At 39.6% G+C, this 21983-nt stretch overlaps 1 protein-coding gene and 1 long non-coding RNA gene across 2 annotated transcripts; one reads left to right on the forward strand and one right to left on the reverse strand.

Moving 5' to 3' along the window:
• Positions 1-2603: 2603 nt before the first annotated feature.
• On the forward strand, positions 2604-20693 carry LOC145435509 (uncharacterized). Its single transcript, XM_080312788.1, has 7 exons — positions 2604-3987; positions 4501-4788; positions 5535-6365; positions 7879-8088; positions 8862-8939; positions 17535-17726; positions 19312-20693. Exons 1-4 carry the CDS (start codon positions 3711-3713, stop codon positions 8067-8069), a joined length of 1587 nt encoding a protein of 528 aa, XP_080168914.1. The 5' UTR covers positions 2604-3710; the 3' UTR covers positions 8070-8088; positions 8862-8939; positions 17535-17726; positions 19312-20693.
• LOC145435520 (uncharacterized) lies at positions 11139-12728 on the reverse strand. Its single transcript, XR_013913873.1, has 3 exons — positions 12555-12728; positions 11908-12068; positions 11139-11840 (listed from the first exon to the last, which is right to left on the reverse strand). It is a non-coding gene; the product is annotated as an uncharacterized LOC145435520 (long non-coding RNA).
• Positions 20694-21983: the final 1290 nt, after the last annotated feature.

Here is a 21983-nt window from a genome sequence, read left to right on the forward strand (position 1 = left end):
CCGTAATCATCCGATATTCTCGTACATATTTATCGCGTAGAGACGAGTTTTGGCCAGCCGGGTATTTAACTGCAATTTAACTTTCTACCTTCCTTTCCCGAATAGTAACAAATAAATGCGGAGTTTAAAATTGTCAAAAAGAAATGCAACTACAGGTCACATTAAACTGGCCAGGGAGTAATATTCCAGAGGTGGTTTCAAGAGACATCATTCTTGTCATCTCCAATCGTATCGCTACCCTTCCCCGCCATGAGTATTGAGCACGGCTTTGTGAGCGATTTTAATATTGAGTAGACTGGTACGAACTGGATACCGCATCTCTTTGGTATCGAGTTTACCGTATGGCAACGATTATGAAATTTGACTCCTTATAACTTCCTGAATTTGCCTCGCACGTCAACAAGCTTTAACGGATATTCACTCTATCGGGCCAGATTTAAAAATGTTGCCGCAGTTCGCTGATTATAGCCGCGGCGTCTAGTTCATATTTCGACTCATTCAAAATGGCCGACGAATTATTCTTCTGTCAATTTATGGTTGTTTCTAGCAATTATCCTTGTTACACGTACACCACATTAATACCCTCAAGTTCAGATTACTCTACACTACAATTCTACCTTTTTCTTTACTCTTACACGACAAATTTTGTTTGTGTTAAATTCACCTGTTCCATATAAGTTCAAATAAACTTTAGTAAAATATATGCCTCGTCATAATACACTTCTTTTACAACCATTCTCTCGAATTTCACATAGTGTTCTCCGTGTAACAGTAGGTATTTACTGCACGTGAACCAAAGTTACTGTCAATACATACGAAGTGTAATTCAGACGCTTGTGAGGCACCTTTCATAAAGTTATTCTGTTCGAGTTGCGTCGGGTACGACTTATATAGCCTACCAGGGTTGCAATGACTCGAGTCAGACTTGACTCGAGTCATTTTCTTGAAAAGGGAAAATGACTCGACTCGACTCGAGTCAATATTTGGATTGACTCTACTTGTACTCGAGTCTTTACGCATGACTCGACCCAAGTCATTGACTCGGCATATTTTATATGACTTAAAGATGAAGAAATTTGCGAATCGTACTGGCTAGATCAACGCATATGACGAATTCTGCCGATATCGCTATTTGTCGCCACTGCTTTCGTTGCACTCGTTTGATATCAGATATGCCGCCGTACAAACAACAGACAATGTCACATATAGTAGCGATGCATTGTACAAAATCATCCTGTGATGAAGAGGTAATAGATCCTCCGCAATCAAAGTACTCGAAGCTTTTCAATTATACAAGCAAACAATCGAAGCAAAGTTCAATTAGAGGCAATGAAATGACTCAGATGGTCAAGTACTTGGAAGAGACTGATAAGCTCATGTGTAGATTTGAAGGCGATGATTCTCTGCATTATTGGGCGACCAGAAATAATGAGTATCCAATGGTCTTCAATGTGGTTCAAAAATGCTTGTCAATTCCTGTATCTAGTGCACCAGTGGAACGTGTTTCAGTAGATGTGGATTTATTCTAAGGCCATGCCGCTATAACATATATGAGGATCTCCTTTCCACTTTAGTATTTCTGAATTGTAACTCATCATTGATTTGATCAGTGAAAACACACAATACACTCCGTCCATTTGACGTCTTGTTAGGTATGTACATTGTGCACGTGAGTAATAATGAATGGCTAATGTTGTGAGATGTTTGTACAATAGGGTTGTTCAAAAATAACTTCTTATTTATTTTACTGGGTGGCTACTTGGTAAGATAGTTATGTTGCATAAAAAAAAACTGAATCTGAATTAATTTTAAAAAGTAGAATCAATGATATGAGAGGAGAAAATTTTATATTTGAAAATAAAGGGAGTGTTTTTGGTGAGAAATTATTTTATATAATTTTATTACATGCTAGTAGTAAGCCGACTATTTCTTCATATCCGAAATATTCCACTCTAAGAAATTCGCTTTTTCTAGTTGGAATTGAGCCAAATTTGCTATAAATCATATTTTTACACAATATAACAATATCATGAGGTGGGCCGGTAAAATTCGAAAATCTCTATTTGTAGTTAATCCAAAATTTCCTCTCATATTAGTAACGCTCCAGCGGCTATTTCGGAAGCTGAGAAGGAATGCTGACCTTTTTTTAGTCAACCACCTGATAATGTGAAAGAAAAACTATACGTCTACATAAGCACGCATCTGTTGATTCTCTATCAGCTGGTATCTAGACGTGAATTCGTTGGTTCTATATCAGATAGCATGTAGAATGAATTCGTTGATTCTCTATAAGCTATAAGCTAATTCAGGATTGAAAACATGAGTTGAACATGACTTCAATACTGTGGCTTGGACTCGACTCGGTGATGAATTGAAAATGACTCGACTTGACTCGAGTCAAAACCACAAAAGTAAGATTGACTCGTGACTCGGAACAATGTGACTTGGTTACAACCCTGTAGCCTACTCGAGCTATTTGCGACAGGATTTAATAATATTTTGCTGTCAAATTGCTTTGATATGCACGATTTCCATATTCACAGATTTCCTTGTGTTGTTGTGCGTCGTTGATGTTGTGAACAGGCGGCAACCCTCGAAGAGACGAGACCCGGAGCCCATCATTACACCTACGCCCCGTTATTGCTTCGTATAAACGGGAACGCTACAACGGACGGACGAAACGCACACAATAGCTCATTCATGAAAAGTATCCAATATCAGAGGCTAACGATGGGAAGCGAACTATATATCATGCCTACATCAATTACAATCGACAATTATATTGAGATATATACCTAGCTGTGATCTTTGACGGCGGTCGTAGTTCGTAGATCTTTATATGAAAAAGATATACAGAAAAGGATCTGAAAAAGTGACGAGTATGGGAAATGGACACGGAAATGGAAATCACAGTCGCATATAGGCAAGTCACCGAAATATCACCATTTGTGAATTCCATTGCGATGGCCGACTGTTTGCGAACCACTGCAGATGTCCACGATGTCCTGGCGATTGCTAATTGCGTTTTGACTTGAATGCTGAGTACGCGGCAGGTTTACTTCAAATCCGCCGTCCTCTGCTCAATATGGGAGTAAACAGACGAACCATAAAAGTTGAAATGTATACGGGCTTTTATAAACTACCAATGTAATTAGTTGACGGTCAAGTAACTATACTATTTTTCAGAAGTTCAAGTTTTAGTTCTAGTTGTGGATTTTGAAAAGTGATTATTCCTAGTTTTGGTTGCACATCTCAAATAATTTAGTTGCTCAGCAGCTACAAATCATATGTTGTTTGACGTGAATCGTGATATCGGTGTTCTGTTGTGTGATGTTCTTGCAGTCATTGCTAGCTCGTAGTCATCACTACTAACAGTGGCGTATCCAGGGGCAGGTTTTGGGGCACAAGACCCATCCCTTTGCAAAGTTGTACTTACGAAAAGCCGTTCCAATTCCGATAAACTGAATATTAATGATTTTCGTCGGGATTGAACCTAGTTAAAAGTGTTTTTAAAGATCGTTAGTTCTAGTTCTTGTTCTAGTTGCGAGTTTTGAAATCCAGTACGAGTCTGATTGGCGCGCATTCGGTGTCTTTCGCAGAACATTATATCTTCCCATGACATTATTTTAAATTGCGGATATACTCAATTCAAATAATTGATATTGAAGTCACGGATAACTTGCATCAGTGGCATTCGATAAAGAAACGCCATGACACACCATCAAGATTCGAATGTTGAAGAATGTAAAAGAGTGCAGATGAGGGTAGACGAAACAAATGACTGTTTCAATAAGATGCATGATATCATTCATCTAGCATTAGAGACTGACGAAATGCTTCTCAACCACTCAAAAGAAATATCAAATTCTGCAAGCAGAGACATATTAACGAGGATCAAGCTCCTGTCTGAAAATATAATTGCAGAAAGAGACGCAAAGCAGCGAATAGTTGTGGATATGATGCAGATATATGACAGATCGTATGATGGTAAATATTATTATTATTGTTGGTTGGTTGATTGTTTATATTACTGCTACCGTAAGCTGTATACTATTGTGTAAGACCGAATCCACGTCCATTAAACAAATGTTAGTTTATTCGAAGGCGGAACCCGGTTATAATGGGATCAAGACTCGCGCAAACCACCAATCTAGTTATTTCACGTTCAACCAACTACTAGCAGTTCTAGTTTTAATTGCGTATATTGAAATGTGAATAGTTTTAGTTCATTTTGAAAATCTAGTAGGCTACTCTGTACAAGTCTTATCTATATCCAAAACTGCATCTACGTCCAAAGCAATCTGATACGCTGTACTTGTCAAACGCGTTGGCACAATGGGAACATACTATAATCATGTACAATAGATGTCAACTTGCTAACCGCCAGTGACAACGACAATGCAGAAGACCTGATAACAACAATCAGTTAGATATAATACTGTTATGACGATCTGCTTTGTCACTTCTTGCACAAATCTAGCCTACTTTAAAACTTTTCAGATTATCGACAGGCGCTTGAGATGAATGAACCACGAGACATCATGCACTTCGGGAATGCATACGTCGCCAGATTTGAAAAACGCCTAGATAAGTGGCTCCCATTCGTAAAGAAAGTTAATCCTTCTTACGACAAGCACTCAACAGAAATGAAAAGACTTCTCAGTATTCCACCAAGTGATAAAAACTTCTACAGCAAGCTTTCCGCGGAAATATCTGAATATCGTTCCAAGTTGGAGATTGCACACCGAGATGTGCACCTAACGCCTTTTGTAAGAAAATCGCTGCAAGGTAAATCCGACAAAATATTTCATACATGCATCTCAAAATACCGGAGCATCCGAGCTGGATTTTTGGCGAAAATATTACGATGCGAAATGATCCGATTCCACCTATCCAGAGTAGTCTTCGTTCATATTCAAGTAGCGATAACGTCGTAATTTTGTACCCAAGTAGATGTAGAAGTAGCTACTTCGAAGTAAGTATAAAAGTAGGTACGCTACTCTAGGTCTAATTTTGTCTAGGAAATTTAAAACTGTCAAAACCGTATGTGAGCTCAGTAACCTGCTCGATGGTACACACATGCAAAACTTTGGTAAGCACTGGAATAGCAATATGATATCCTAGAACAGTCGTTTGTAACCGTTACCAACCTGCCCAACAATCTGCAAGCTTTCGGGAAAATCCACGACCGTCATCATTCGACTGCTGATTGGCCCTTTTGCCTGCAACAAATGAGGGCTGAGACGGCCTTCTCATCGCAAATCATATATGAGTTGAGTGTATGTCTTAACCTACAGCGCGCCGGTGATAATGGCTCAGGGAACACCTGCTTGAGAACAACTGCTTTAGAACATAACCTCTGACAATTACGCTTTCATTATCCAAATCGGCGGATATTATCGTTGATCTGTAAGCAGTATTCATTATACGAATATCGCTAGCGCACGCATGAAGTATCTTAAGTTACAGAGTCAGCTTTTTGACTATATAAAATTAGATCTAAATTACAATTATTTTTGTTTTTGACCACATAGGTTTCGATGCTAAATCCGTCAAAATGGTTCCCCGCGAATCTAGCACGGTTACTATCGGCAAGGAAGCGAAAACGATTGAAGTTGGAGGATGCAAAGTCAGTTTTCCGGCCGGTACATTTACCGGGGCTCAGCCCGTCAAGATGACGACAGAAATCGACGCAGAAAAGTGGCCTTCCGGGAGGGAAGCTATCACACCAACACTTTTAATCACCGCTAAAAACTTTCAAAAACCAGCAACAATAGCGTTACCGTCCTGGTGTAGTTTGAAAGATGAAAACGTAGGCATTGATCTGATGCTGTTCAACGAGGACACGGAAAAATGGAAGGTGATCACGCCGGAGGCAGTGAGAAATGAATCATCTCTAGAATTTCAGTCGGGCCAAGGCGGTCAATTCATCGCGACTCTGAGGGCTGAGCAGTCCTCTACGGTTACATATGTGGTCCGGCCCATAATCTGTATTAAAAATTCCGAATTCGTGGTGGCTTTAATCCGCGATATGGAACTAGACAGAGATAAACTGATGGACGACATGAAAAGTAATTTCGGCGACGATTTCATGACGAAAAAGTTTTGCCCGCTGCCGTGCGCGATGACTCAGACAATCGACAGCTGTATCAAGTGCGTGAAGCCTCGCCAGGGTTTCGAATTCGTGGCGAGCGGAACCTTCTCGCACAACATTGAAAGCATCATAAAATATGCGATACCGTCGTACGGTCTGTGTGAGTTGGAGAGTGACGCCCCGAAAACGAACGTAACACTCGAGTTTGAACTTCGGGAGGGTGATAAGCCGTTGCGCAAGGCAGATTGTTTTCGGTATTGTTGGGAACCTGGTGAGTGAAAGCGTTTTTTACTCGATTTTGCCAACTGCATGATATGATTGATGAGTATAAACACCCATGGTCTTGGTGGAGAGAGTGTATATACGTGATGTGCGGTAACGTTCATCGTTGGTGGCGTACTGACCCTTTTAGAGTCATATTTACCAATTGTAGACCGAAAATGGTAGATGATTCAGTTGGAGACTTGTTTCTTTGGAGATTACCCTTCTTCACACACACGCTGTAAAAAGATACTACGCTTGAACAATTAAAGGCGGATATGTTTGAAATATGCATACCAGCTACATCTGTGAGAACCTATATTTTCTCTGCACTAAACATTGGTCATCGAATCTACACGATTCATGCTATCGTATGTTTGCGAATATGACAGCGTCTCCTTTATCTTAGCTGGGATTGAAGGATTGCTAGCCAACAATGAGTAAAGCTAATTAATCTGTCCGTCACCTGATTGTTTTTTTTGGCGCTGTCATTGTAAATAACAACCCCCCATTTCGCGATTTTGTGGGGGTTTTGATGCTCTGATATTATCTATTTTTAGATTTATGGAATTAGTTCAACAATAGCATTTTATGAATACCAGTAATTATAAGTGCTGAATTATTTTTCGCTATCACAAGTGAGGCTTGGCTTGTCTGTGCCTCGCCTCTTCATTCGCACTCTATTTTTAATCAATAAACATTCAAATTCCGTGAATTTGGGTGTAAAAACGTTCATAATTTAGTCATTCATGAACATGAACATCGATACGACAAATGAGACACTGCCTCACTTTCCCCACTGACCGAACGTTACTGGTGTGCATTCGCCCTCAAAAGGTGATACATGAAAATTAGCCCCACCTCAAAGTTCAGAAATCCTGTTCCCGGGGTGCCGATCGATTATTTAAACGGACTTGTTAGCGGCTGAACATGAACAGTCTGCTTCCATTTAGAGCCGATTTGGGCAAATCATCATGATCAATCGACGTTTTTCTTTCCCTGTATGTATTCAATCGCTACTTCGCAAGTTGGATTTTGATGAGTAGGATTTACACATCCCCTCTTTGTTATTAGTATCATACTGCGTCCGAATTAATGCGTCCTTTATGCATATTCATTAGTCATAGACACAAGTGCGATGTTAAATTGCTTCATGTAGCTTGTAGTTAGTTTTCAACGTCCGCATTTGCCTTTAACCATGCAATTTTATCCAATCTTAATTAATTGCGTATTGTTATAGTTAGTTCTGCTTTCCTCAATAAGCAACTAGACATCTTAAGTAATCAACTGAATTCCATGAATCTTTGGAAATAACATACGTCTTTATAAATGCTTGTCAGTCAGCTTGTGAATATTAAGGCCTTGGAAGCATGGGCGCACCAAAATCGTTAGTCTCGATTACAAAGTATTCCTCCGAATGACCTCGGTTTAGCTTTAGATTATTGCACATGTCGCTGCAACAGTGTCAAGCTACTTTTAGCGTTTAGCGACTGCATCTTATCACAAGGCTGGTATTATCGCAGGTATTGTGGTGGAGAATACAAAAGACCAAATTGAAGAAACCTTCGACGATATATCATCATGTTTTATTAACATTGAAACATTTCGAGTATTTGCGATTTCTAAGAGAGGATTTGGCCTTACTGACACCCAATTGGCGAAGGTAACAGATGACCACACGGAAGACTATAAGCAAAGAAGATCCATCCTATAACTATGGCGTAAGAGGAAAGGTAATTTAACATTGCTGGAGATTTGTGAAGCTGATTCTACCATCTGCGTATAGGAATATAGTATTTTCTAGTCTGACAACTGATATCTCAATCAGATCGTTCACTAGCTGATCATGTTTCTAGTCGGGACAGACTTGTACAAACTACGTTAATTTGAAAATGCGCAACGAGATCTAGAACAACTGATTTTTCAAAACTAGAACCTGAACTACTCAAAAATCCAGTATCTAGTTTAACATCCACTAACAAGATTGATATTATGTTACGAGTCTGAATCAATGGCCTATAGTGATGTGGAACATTGGAAAAGTTCATGGGCAGCGCCTGACATCCCTCCGGCTATCATGCTGTTTACAATGATTGCTTCATTGCATGTATTCTAATCAGTTCAGAGAAAATCAATGTCGTAAATATTTTGCAATGGCGTAAACAACGTTGTAGGAATGTTTTACGAATGATCGAATATCATGCGGATATTTAACCGAGATATTCAACTGAATTAAAATCCGCTTTATTGACGGTTCTAGAAAACCGTACTGCATATTGAAGAGTAAAACATAAATCAGTATACCAAGTCCTTGATGAAACAGGCACCAATGGTAGCCTATACCGACGATTTGAAGATCTTAATTACCGTCAACCATATACTTTCGACTGACATTTGATTCGAATTATTATGTGCATTTCATCATTTCACACGCATTCAACATGTATTTATTAATAAATGTAGACAAGTCTCGAATAAATAAAAATCGATGTATTTTCGCGTTCAGGGACCGATGCTACGGCCAAGAAATTGCGTGAACTGGTTGACAAGTATTTTGCCGGAAAACATGAACTGCTACATCAAGGTTGGCAATTCCATGTGGCCTGAGGTGCAGTCCCACTCAACTGTGACATACACAAGTTGACGCCTTTAACACACTGCATATTGGACCACAGGCATTCACGAATGATAAAATCTTGAAAAACTACAATAAATTATAAATATACGAATAAGACCACATCATAAAGGAAGGCGTGTCTAAAAAAAGGTTGAGAACCACTGTTCCAGCCACATCGACAATTAATTGTTAATAAATAGCGAATCGTGTAAAGAAAGTGACATGCCTTTGATAGACCTACATGGAAAGTTGTTGACAAAGCTAATATTACAATACAGCACATGTGCCGATGGCTCGACAGTAGGGCTGTTCAAAAATAACTTTTTTTCCTGAATCTTGCTGGTTACTTGATTAAATCGTTAGGTTGCCTTAAAAAACGACGCATACCAAATTTGAATTCATTCCGACAAATATTCGCGGGTTACGTAGAGTTTGAAAATTTTGGATTTGCCCAAAAACGCAAAAGAAAAAATTTCTCAAATTTTTTTGCCAACCCCATGAAATTGTTGGGCTGTCTTCAAAACCTATGCAAAACAAATTTGACTCAATTCCTAGCTGTAGAACCGGAGTTATTTCAGTTTTTATTCGAAAATTCTGGGATTATCCTTGATTGGTGGATAATCCATGAATTATCACCGAAAAACTGGAATAACTCCGCTTCTACGGCTTGGAATTGAGTCAAATTTGTTTTGCATAGTTTTTGAAGACAGCCCAACAATTTCATGGGGTTGGCAAAAAAAAATTGAGAAAATTTTTTTTTTGCGTTTTTGGGCAAATCCAAAATTTTCAAACTCTACGTAACCCGCGAATATTTGTCGGAATGAATTCAAATTTGGTATGCGTCGTTTTTTAAGGCAACCTAACGATTTAATCAAGTAACCAGCAAGATTCAGGAAAAAAAGTTATTTTTGAACAGCCCTACTCGACAGCCTGAAAGCCCTGAATAACTATCATGAGGTCATTATGCCATCAACCGATTCAAACCCTTGCAAGAGTTCATTCTTGCTATTTACATATTTTTAATGCAAATTCTTTATGATAAGGTTGCCATACGTCCGGAATTTCCCGGACATGTCCGGAATTTCACTGTTTTTACTGCGTCCGGTAGGAATTTCGAAAATATGCCTAAATGTCCGGAATTTTGCAGGCTTGAAGTAAGGTCATAATTTTTTCGTAAATCAACATAAACAAGATTGTTTTTTGGCAGATATACGGAATTTTTCTTCCCGCTGCGCGCGATTTAGTATCACATATCCTCGTTTTAATATGGGGACTACCACCCTCGCAAAAACGGCGATAAATAATATAACATAGCATTTGTTACTGAAATAAGTCTAATTGTAATCGCAATTACAAGGTAACGGTATATTCATAGAGTCGGTTGAAGCCGTTTGGATGCTTTATTCAAAGATAGTTTACCTTTATTCTGGGGTTTGCGAAGATGTTAAACTATAGATAACTAACCTACGGATAGATACGCAACACCCGTCGTCACACTTGCTTGCCCGGAGGTGATTACTGCTCAGCAATCTGAACGCAACATAATTTTAATTATAACTGGCGACACGGGTGCTTAAATTCAACAAAGTTGATCTTATTTGAAAGCAACTGTCGCACTGATTCCGAAAATATACACATTAAAATCGAATCAGGGCAATGGAACCCCCTTGAAATACACCTCAAAGTATGAAAATTGGCATTGTTCTGAACAATCGCAACCACGCAAGGGCGATTGTTATTGTCATTGTGATGCGTCGCTGCGATTGGTTAGAGTTAAGGCGAATTCACACATACCCGGTTCGCACGGTAAATTCGCGCGTAACGCACGTATCGCAAGACTCAATTCACACATTCACGACTCGCGATTATACGCGATCACTATACGGTAGCCGTGCGACGACCAGCCGGACGTATATTCACACTGCCGCGGTCGATCAACCACGGTTGCAAGCGGTACACCCTGATTCCATTCCAGTTTGCTATGCCTCTTTTCAACATATTGAAATATGACAGGCCTATCTAAAGCCCAGGTGGTTAGTAAGGAGTACTCATAGGTTTTGTCTACTTTTTCAATAGGTTGTGTTTTATATCACTTCCACGCAACAACATAACTAATCTACTTTTTGCACTACTAATCTACTTTTTGCACTTTGGAATATTTGCACCTATTTGTAGTGTCACAGGTCAGTTTGCGATAGTCACAAAGATGCACCCTGCAATTTAAAAGTGACCACCTCTGCTAAAACTATTCGAGCCATCAACCAAATCGACTATTTAAAACTACTTGATCACCTTTCATTTCTTCATTTCCTACACTTGAAGTAGTTTCCACGTGTCTCTGAAATTGCTAATACTACTTGAAGGCGAGTAAAACTTTACAGCAATACTAATGTATGAGTAGCAACGCTGAATATTCTGACCACCTTGGATAAATAGTCACCTATTCCTGATCACTTCAAGAAATCAAGTGTGCCTTACAATACAGAATTGAATTTTCAATCATGTTATGCAAAGAAATGATGAACAATAAAAAGAAATGGTTACACTTGAAAGCAACATTTGCAAATAGAGAATGCATACATTTGAAGAAAGAAACAAGAATAATATGCAATACAACGGTACCAATTAAATCGATGCAGTAATAATCATAATAGACAAAACAGTATGCATGATATAACAGTGCTAGTTTTCAACTGGTTGTGATCATAAACTTGGACAAGTTTGCATAATGTCCTTCATTATTGCAGCAGCACACACAGCCTCCGTTGACTCGCAACTGTGCCGCCATAAAGTTCGCAAAATGATCATATTAGTCCAGCGTGCAGAAAACTGGTCAGTGCTCTTATGTAGAAACTTTATCATCTCACCCTGAATAAGATATAATTTATATGTTACATGCATAGCGTGAAAAGTCATACATCACAGCTACACCTACCTGCATCAAATGTCTGTCATCATAGTATCTTCGCTCTTCCCTGGTAATTGTCTGCCAATTGTAGAGTTCAATGATGCGTTGTTGGTGGATGCAAAAGATGACGTAGCAGTGCTGGTTTACACATCAGCTGGTTTCACATCATTTGTCTCTGGCAGTGGTGTCTAAATCCCAGTATTAAAACATTTGAAGCTTATTTTACAGCAATGCCTTTGAAATTTAATATGCCATAAGGAATTTTACTTCATGCAAAGATTCACCACAATTCACAATATCTGATGTTGTCACTTTAACCAATCATTGCTTCATCTTATTCTGCTGCTGTAATCAAACTATCAGAGTAGTGAACTTTTTCAATATCTGGCAGGTTGGCAACAGTGATAGACAGACGAGTATGGTCAACAAAGAAGCTAAAAATTTATACTTTATCACGACCTATTCTCTGCGTTGGATGCGAGACACATTTTCTGCTAGTATGACGTCCTATCTTGTGCAAATGCAGCATTTCAACTAGGAGTAAATGAATATGTTTCCCCCTTTCCCAAAAATTGCTCCTCGAAGTCGACCATCGGGTTTTCACTTGCCCCACTGAATGAAATTACAGCAGCAATACTGAAATGAATATTAGAAATGAATGGAAATGGACATACCAGATGTTTGCAGTACATCAGCAATTGATGTTGATGTAGGCTGTCATGAACAACTGCCTGGTTTTTTACTAGTGGAAAGGATTATAGAGTACAATTTCTGTAAACAGATGTAGTAAGATTGAAAAGACACCATTATGTAGTAAAAATGCATGCATCAATATAATATGTAGTAAGATTGAAAACACACCATTATGTAGTAAAAATACATGCATCAATATAATATGAATCTGAACTCATCTTAGTTGATAAAATGAAATAGTGTTGCAGGAATGAATTAACAGCTTCTATCAACTAACTATAAGTCAGTGATTCCCAAGTGCGGCCCCGAGGGCCGCATGCGGCCCCCAGATAGCCTTCCTGCGGCCCCCAACATATATTAAGAAATCGATTTATGACAAAAATAAAATTTATATTTGTAAAATACTCTTGCTTGGCTTGACCTATGTGGTTTTTAATTATAGAATTGCAGGAAAGTTGTGAATTGTGAGTATCGACTGCTAACGTTATGTCACTGCTGTTTCAATGCAATGTGCCCCAACTTTCCAGTTGAACGAGCAGTAGCTATAGATATAAATAGGTATTGATAACTTTCAAAACCGGAGGAAAATCTCTCCCTCGTGGTCGCTTGACTGAAAAAGAAAGAGGCTCAACTCCCGGAAAATACAGTTTTTCTTTCACATTAACAGGTGGTTGACTGAAAAAAAAACTTCCAGGTCCAGCTCCGAAATAGCCGCCGTATATAGCGTTCCTACAGTGCTGACTTGATGTATATCAGTCGAAGTTGGCCCTATGTAACCAAAATCCTCAAAAAAGAAGACATTTGGGCGTCCTCCGAGGACACTTTAAAAAAATCAAAAAAGAGGACAAATCATCTTAAAAGAGGCCGTATGGTAACCCTATGATAACTAGATGTGCTACACGTTACTCACGGTTGAATACGCCGAGATGCATACTGCTTAGTCGGCTAAAAGCAGCATAATTGGTAGTCCTATATTCAGGGCCGTAACTGCCGCACCCCAAACCCCCCAATTGAGGGGGCCGAGCTCGAAGGGGCCCAAAATTATTTCGTGAATTGGCATAAATTATAGGGTATTTTTTGAAAATTTATGCAACTTCTTAAAAAATTTTTCGCGCTGGGCGCGATTTCAATTCGCCGCATATCTTGATTATTGGGTACTCTTCCCCAAGAAAAAATACGCAAGATTTATAGAAATGGGCATATCAGCGTTGGCCATGACCGCACCACAACGCACCGAGACATTTAAAGTTTTAGGCCATGTAACATGTGACTCCAATAAGTGAGAACGATCGGCAGCGAGAAAGCCATGGCCGTAAAGGACTGCTTTTATGCTGACCAAAAACTTCGAAATACCAAAAACTTCGTTATATATACAAAATACATATAGGTTTATTTGTCCATATAGGCGCCTAAATGACTGGCGCCGAATGTTCTTGTCTTGGCAATCTGAACCTATCAAGATAAATACCATCCCGCAGGAAAGAAAATTACATGCCAGCGAAGAAATACCAATTGATCTGAAATCGTGTGATCTTCCAGTTTAGTAGGTTTGGGCAATTCTACATTTTTTGATATAGCAGACAGGATGTCACGGAATAACATTATGTGAAGAAGTCATACCTAGGGGTCTTCCCGCCCGAAGATGTTTAATTTTATGGGGTCTGCAGTTTCAAAGACACTCAGCTCTACCGGTAAATTGGATTACGTGGGCAAAGACGACAACCACGCAATTCCCGATCTTATTCACCGTCTTTATCATGAATTATCGAAATATTCGGGCGTCGCGCTGTCTCAATAAACAGTACAACTTTAATTTCGTGGCAAAAGCGTACAACGTCATGCGGGGTCAGTTTATCACCCTATGGGAGCCCGGGGTCCTGACGAAGTGCCGTTACGTTCCAGCCAACGGGTACCCCCGGATATGTTTAATTCCTATTGAGGGGGCCTATACCTTTACAAACACACCTCACTCAATCAATCAGATTACGTGAACAGAGACAAGATGAAAATTGATAGCAATACATGCAATTCCCGATCATATTGACCGATTCAGTCATGAAACTAAAGAAATTTTTCGCGCTTGGCGCGTTTAGACGAGAAAATCTGATTCACTCAACAGACACCCAATGCAGCAGATAAGTAGCGGTAAACGGTGTACACTTTTGGAACCTCGCCAGGGCAATAAAACTACTCCGAAATAGCCATTGTGACTGTTTGGGTCCGTTTCATAGCCATAATATTCGTGCGGCCCCGACCGTAATCTGAAATTCTAAATTTGGCCCTCACACCGACAAAGTTTGGGAACCACTGCTATAAGTACTCATTTGCTACATGATAATCACATTACAGGACATGGAATTCTAGGTTAAAATGTCAAATGCAAATAATTAACATCAACTACGTATATACAAGGATAACAAGGTTATGAAATGACTTGTAGCAGTCCTTCAATCAGACACACACATTGAACCAGAATAAGTGAATAGCAGGCAGCCCTGTGATCAGTGATCACAAGCAGTGATTTATCAGGTATGCAGAAAACAGACTGCTGTAGAAACACGTGCAGCTGAGTCAGCCTGATCGCAATATCGTTGCCAGACGCAAAACACTCATCGCATAGTAATATAGAATAGCCACAACTGGCGAGTATACAAACAAAACGACTGATTACTACTGCAGAGTGCAGATTACTGCATGGCAGTACCATCACCAGTACCGGCATGCCGTCTGGTACGTATCTACACATCCTACCGGTAAACTCACCTTCTCATATCACATATTTTTCGTACAACCAATATACACCCTGAACACAACATAGAAGCACTCAATAAATTCATCTCGACAAGCTGCTAAATCCATAGGAGCACACTTTCGACTGAGCTCACGGCAGCAACGATAGCCACGGAAAGTTCGTTTGATCCAACTTTCCGTACGGCAGCAAAAAAGCGAAGAAATCGACCGTACGATAGCCGTAGCGACAGCCGCCGTGAACGAATCGTGCATGTGTGAACATTTCCACGGCAAGACGGCCTGTTGACCGTACGATGGAAAACCGCGCGGCAAAAATCGTGGCCGGGAACCGTGCATGTGTGAATTACCCTTTAGAACAATGCCGATTTTCAGACGTTGAGGTGTATTTCAAGGGGGTTCCATTGCCCTTATTAGATTTCAATGTATATTTTCGGAATCAGTGCGACAGTAGCTTTCAAATAAGATGAACTTTATTGAATTTAAGCACGCGGGTCGTCAGCTATGGGATTAGCAATTATGTTGCGTTCAGATTGCTGAGCAGTAATTACCTCGGGGCAAGCACGCGTGACGACGGATGTTGCGTATCTATCCGTAGGTTAGTTATCTATAGTTAAACGTAATCAGCTTCCAAAATAGGCTGTGAGTAAGTCTGGGCAAATTTGCCGACCTTTAATTAGTAGGCCTAATCAGCTGGGCCACGCCAAGTTGGAAATGGAGTCGCGACCATAAAAGGTTGTAAACTACCGGATGTGCGGTCTTTATGTAGCTCAGTGGTGTAATGCGCACCCGCATTAGGCTGATAAATAATCTTATCGGTGCATGTGACATGATCATGAAGAACGCTACTTGCATTTTCGAAGCCATCATCCTCCACCAGCTCTACCGCTAACTCTGATCATGTGGGCGGAGAGAGGATAAAAATTATATAGTAATATATGGAAGAACCAATGTTATTGACATAATTCCACAATACGCGGGGATATAGCGTTTTAGCATAAGTGGTGACAATAAGGGCTCTCTAATCGGGCGGTCCAGGTGCTTATCTGGGCTCATCTTTCCCCGCCGTAAAAAGCCCAGAAAAAGATCCGGCGAAAGAAAGCACTCACAAGGAATAGAAAGAACTAGAAAGGGCCGCGGCTTCAAAAATATCAACATCAAAAAGAACTGTGACGTCGGGCACTATAGGCATGTATCTGTTCATTGCAACGCATTGTGTCTTATCGCATTGTACCGTGTGTGTCTTGTTCTGGTAAAAAAAAGGTCCTAACGAATAATTATTATCATTATCGATTATCGAAGAGGATTAGTATTCTGCACTTTTCAGTAATTCATTCAAATCATGTACGACCAGATGCATAGCCTAATAGTAAGCCCCCAGAAGTTGCATCGATTACCGTACGGTGGGCCGATCAGTGTTTATTGTGCGGGAGGGGGCTGAAAAAATGTGACTTCGGCCCTGGTTACAACTTACAACTCACAAACACATACTCCTGATCAGGATCGTAACCACCTCTTGTTGATAGCCAAAGCCTTTCTGGTGTGACGTCATATTGATCGAAATGTGTTCATACCTTATTTAAAATTCGCTAGTGGGCGCTAAAGAGCGTCCGGAATTTGGGTTACAAATATATGGTAACCCTACTTTATGACTAATAAATAATAATAAAAATAATACCCGAGAAAACATTTATATGGTAGATCGGTGTACCATGACACGGACTGGGTAGGAACAACTGATCCTAATTACTTAATTCAATTCAGTTCATTGCTAAAATTTTTATCATTTCATTACCCCACAAGACTGCGCTCCAATGAAAGAGAGGAAGGTCTCGAAACGACTTGGAGTAGTCTTCGAAATCAGACACCCACCTGGCCTATAGGCGATGTAAAAAACGAGGCATGCAGACTGAATGTAAAATAAAAGCATATAATATATAAATACAGGTGATAAAAAAGGTGGCATGTGTATGTGTCGGAAGGCGAGATCGATATGTCAGGTAGTAGTCCTAGACGTCTAACTAGTATTCATTCATTAATATTAATTTCAAGAACGATCTAAGTGACGAACTATAGCATACGAATGGCAATGGGGTCCCATTTTAGAACACAGCATATTAGAGCGAAGACGAACATTATAACACGATGGAAGTGTTAGTGATGTAATTTACACCGAATCTCGAGGATTTCTTTTATTTCATCACCAACTGCAGAGAAAGAGCGATTAGAAGACGCATTCACGGACATATCCTCACGTTTCTCAAGCGCCCAAGAATTCGGAAAATTTGCGTTTGCCGGTTCCGGACTCGGCTTAAGCTTTGTGGAAGTAGACGAAATTAAGAGCGACAATGCAAGAGAACTCGAGAGAAGAGTTGCTATGGTTCGACTCTGGTCTCAAAGAGAAGGTTACTATATATTTATGATATCTATGAACTATATCGCCGAGCCGATGCCTGGTTTATGGTTTAGTTAGGGCTTCAGGCATTGTCGTTAATGGGTTTTCTACCCCGACAACCAGAATTGCACAAACTAGCAATCTAGTCGAGTCAGTTAGCAACTACTGTTATTTGAGTAGTGTAGTTCTGGAAGGTGATTAATTGAGTAGTAGGCCTGCTATAGTTCTAATGGGTCATTTTAAGTAATTCTAGTTCCCTAAGAACTAGCCCACTGGTTCTCAACCGGGGGTACGCGAAGCATTTTCAGGGCGTCCGCGAAACCACCAAATTTACAAAATGGTTGATGACCTAATCTTTACATTTTTAAATAGGAGAAATTACGAGACAGTTGTGCTTCATAACTGCCAAAACTTCATAACTTACATGAACAGAATGGTCGTCTGATATGAAATAATAAACTTTATAAAAATTCCAAATTGCCAATAGCCTACTGATACAAACATATTGCTGTTTAGAGATGTTTTGTTGGGGTTTTGGAAAAAAAATTGTTTGCAAAATTCCATTTTCTCCATTGATTCCATTTTCTCCTGTGATATGCATAATCGCTATTCCAAAATAACCAAGATAACCTGCTAGATAGAAATGGCTAGGATGGACGTTATATGTTCACTATAAATCAGGTTCCCAATTTTGATGTTATGTGTTGCGATCACACCCAAAGGTGTCGTCCGAATCGTTGCGCGATATTATTACGTTCGCCACTACCTCTCAGTGTGGAAATGTATTTTCGGCACTCTTTCATATCAAATAGACGGCGTGGATGTCCAGGACATGGCCGCATATTTGAAGAAATATAGCTACAGACTTCGCTTCCAATTCCTTACCAATTTCTACATAAACAGTATATGCTATGGTTTTATTTTCAAGAATGGTCATTTTGTTGCGGTTTATCACTAACCTACAGTTGATATTTACACACATGCACAGGACACGAAGATGGTGCAAAAATTAAACTAAAACTATGGGGGTGCGCGGGACTCCGTGACGGTCCAAAAGTGGTCTGCGAAGACAAAAAGGTTGATAACCACTGAACTAGCCTACGTGTTTGGAGTGATTCGTGATACCGGTGTTCTATTGTGTGATGTTCTTTCAGTCACCACTAGCCCAGAATCACCACTGCTAAAAGTAACGTAGCCAGGGAGTCAAACGCATCCCATTTCAAACTTGAATTAACGTTCATGTGGAAAACCGATCCTAATCCGATAAAAGAAGACTTCATAATTGGGTCTAGTTAACTGTGTTTCAGTTAGTTAGTTGTGGATTTTTAATGGTCGTTAGTTATAGTCATAGTTGCGATGCGATCGAGTTTTAAAAAGTGAATAGTCCTTTTTCTGATTCTAGTAGCGAATTTTGAGAACGCAGTATATATTGAGCAGTTGAGCACGCTGCTCGTCGGATCGGATTTACTGGGTTCCAATAAAGTTATTTTATTAGGCGGTCGAGAACAATAGACTGATAAATCTGCCCATGTTATTTGCGTAATTTCCAATTTCTTGAAAAACTTCAAACCATGAATCACTTTTTCATCTTTCAGGGGAAAGAGGAACACCCGCGAATTTACGCAAGCTTGCCGATCAGTATTTCGACAGTCAAAAATCTACATGAATAAGTTTGGAAAGTTCAATAAAGAAACCTTCGCATCCAATATTTCGGGACGTATCTTCTTTTTCGACATCAACCTGCAACTTCTGAATTCATTACACTATAGTCACAACTAGTGATAATCAGTGTTGGGATCAAGTCACTACCTTCGAGTCACGAGTCATTTCATTTCGAGTCATTGCACATTTTGACTCGAGTCAAGTCAAGTCGATCGATTTTCGAAGGTGACTCGAGCCAAGTCAAGTCACTCGGTTTTTGGAGGTGACTCGAGTCAAGTCAAGTCAAGTCACGAGTCAAGTCACAATTCAAGTCAAGTTCCTTTTTCGAAGTATGAGGCATGTTTACGTCATCGCATTTTGCTAGCTGTCTGAAACACAGATTGAATGGTCATTAATTTTCAAACGATAGACGAATATAGAGTTACATATACACACAAAAAGGCGCTGTATCACTCATATATACGTTGAACTGATAAACTACGTAAGTAATTGCATAGCCTCAGTTTATAGTTATCAGCCAAAATAGAGAATAGAGAAACGAATTGAACAGATGCAATAGATTACCAGCTTACAAATTGATATGATACAATTCGAGCCTGTGTCAATAATTGAGGGCTATATAAACTATATTCGAATTCAATTTCAATAAGACAAGAGGTTTGGTTAAGGTCTGAACATAGAGCAGAAATAGATATTTTGCTATTAAATTACTTTACTATATTAGTTTACGACAACGTAAGCTGTAAGCTTCGATCACTTCGTTCGCAGCCAATTTATTTGTGACAGAATAATGGAGGCACAGTAAAACGCACGATCATTGAATTATTGGTCGTTCTCACGGGCTACATCAGCGTTTCGCGAACAATCCGAACATATGCAAGATACAGTGATTTTTATCGGCACCGATTACTTGATGACTTGAAATTGACTCGTGAATTTAGCTCCGAGTCACGAGTCAATCCACATTTTTGATACGCCGAGTCAAGTCAAGTCAAGTCAAGTCATTTTAGCAAAGTGACTCGAGTCAAGTCAAGTCATACGAAAAAGGTGACTCGAGTCTGACTCGAGTCAAGTCATGACTCGAGTCATCCCAACACTGGTGATAATTCATTGAGACATTGTCAAGAACTCAACAACCTCGGTCATCCCATTACTGCAATTTGAAGCAATGTCTCACCCCGTTAGCAAGTTTGTCCGAAACGCAATCTCAATAACTGAATTGTATTCAACATAGGAATTTGGTAGTAGCCGTAGCAGTAGCATATTTATCGGTTGTACGTTTTTGCTGTATAATAAATATATCATTTATCACCGATTAGTGTGTATAGCGCACGACTACGCATAGGTTTCAAGAGATACTCAATTGCCGCGTGATAAGACACTGCGCAGAATTTTTCATAGATACCTCAAAATGCTTGTTCAAGCTTTAGCAATACTAAAAACGACTGACGAATAAATATCTTATTGGTGTAGCTACAAATTGAGCAATAATATTCATCAGTGCAAGATACCCTGAAAGTGCCAGTGATACTGATAATATGGTGACCAAGTTATGCGGGGTGTTTCAACAGTCAACAGTTTCAGGTCTGCGTCAGCATTAGAATCATCAGCCAATAAATGGAAATTGTATTCTATATAAGATGTTAAGGATATAGCAGTTCAGAATTAATCATCATTTTGATATTTGAAAAGTAAATAATTTTAGATTACAATAACTCGAACTCTGACTAAATGATCATATAGAATATATCCAGAAATGGCCAGTTGGCCACGTGTCAATAACAGAGTATCAGCGGAGGAAGTACCTAGTTGGAGTAGTTACGCAAGTGGTTATGTTTGTAGACTAACTTCCTCTTCTACTAGAACGCTTTCAAGGCAAAACTGTTTACTTTTAACAAATTTGGATCTTGAAAAGTAGGAAGTAGTTTTGCAACAAATTAGCGTCATTTTTAAAAGTGAAATTGCCAGATTCGCGTGAAGCAGCATGATTTCTCGTTTTGTTTTAAATAGAAATAGTTTGGGTGCCTGCAATCACATCTTAAATAGACATTGAACTTCTCTGTTGCTGAGATACTTTTTGCTGAATGGGAATATTCAAACCAAGATTTTTTACGAAAGTGAGTATATTCAGTCAAAATGAATGAGCGCCAGAACAAGAAGTAATCGAAAAACAGCAGAAAGTGATTATTTATACGTAACATGTTACGGAAATGGGTTCAAATAGGCATCAGCTAACTTTCCCGAATTATTCGCTTCCTGCCTCACCTTCTTGAGGACACTTAGGGACGGCGCATCGTCACGGTTTCCAGATTGATAAACATCCTCCGGTATTTTCCCAAGATAATGCAAGTAGGTCTCGCGAGGTTCTCCAGTTCTCATGATCTTTTTGAACTCTAATCTGCGATTTCGGGAGAGCCTCGTCGACTTGATACCAACATGAACGATTTTCCCGGCAAAGAAAACTTGAAATCTGCGCGGATTTGCTCGGTGACATAGAAGTTTAATCTTGCCGTGGCACGATTCGAACGTGCATTTGCCGTAACACACCAGGACATGCTTGGAGTGAAGTCCGTTGAAATTGTGTCGTTTGAAAGCGTAACTACAA

The sequence above is a fragment of the Botryllus schlosseri genome, chromosome 3 (genome assembly GCF_051294905.1).
Source record: "Botryllus schlosseri isolate E-star chromosome 3, Bs_hap1, whole genome shotgun sequence".
NCBI lineage: Eukaryota > Metazoa > Chordata > Ascidiacea > Stolidobranchia > Styelidae > Botryllus > Botryllus schlosseri.

Excerpts from the sequence above, each read along its gene's own strand:
- LOC145435509 (XM_080312788.1), top strand. The coding sequence starts at position 3,711 with ATGACACACCATCAAGATTCGAATGTTGAAGAATGTAAAAGAGTGCAG. Across the intron at positions 3,988-4,500 it reads ATATGACAGATCGTATGATG|ATTATCGACAGGCGCTTGAG; the intron begins GTAAATATTATT and ends AAAACTTTTCAG. Across the intron at positions 4,789-5,534 it reads TGTAAGAAAATCGCTGCAAG|GTTTCGATGCTAAATCCGTC; the intron begins GTAAATCCGACA and ends TTGACCACATAG.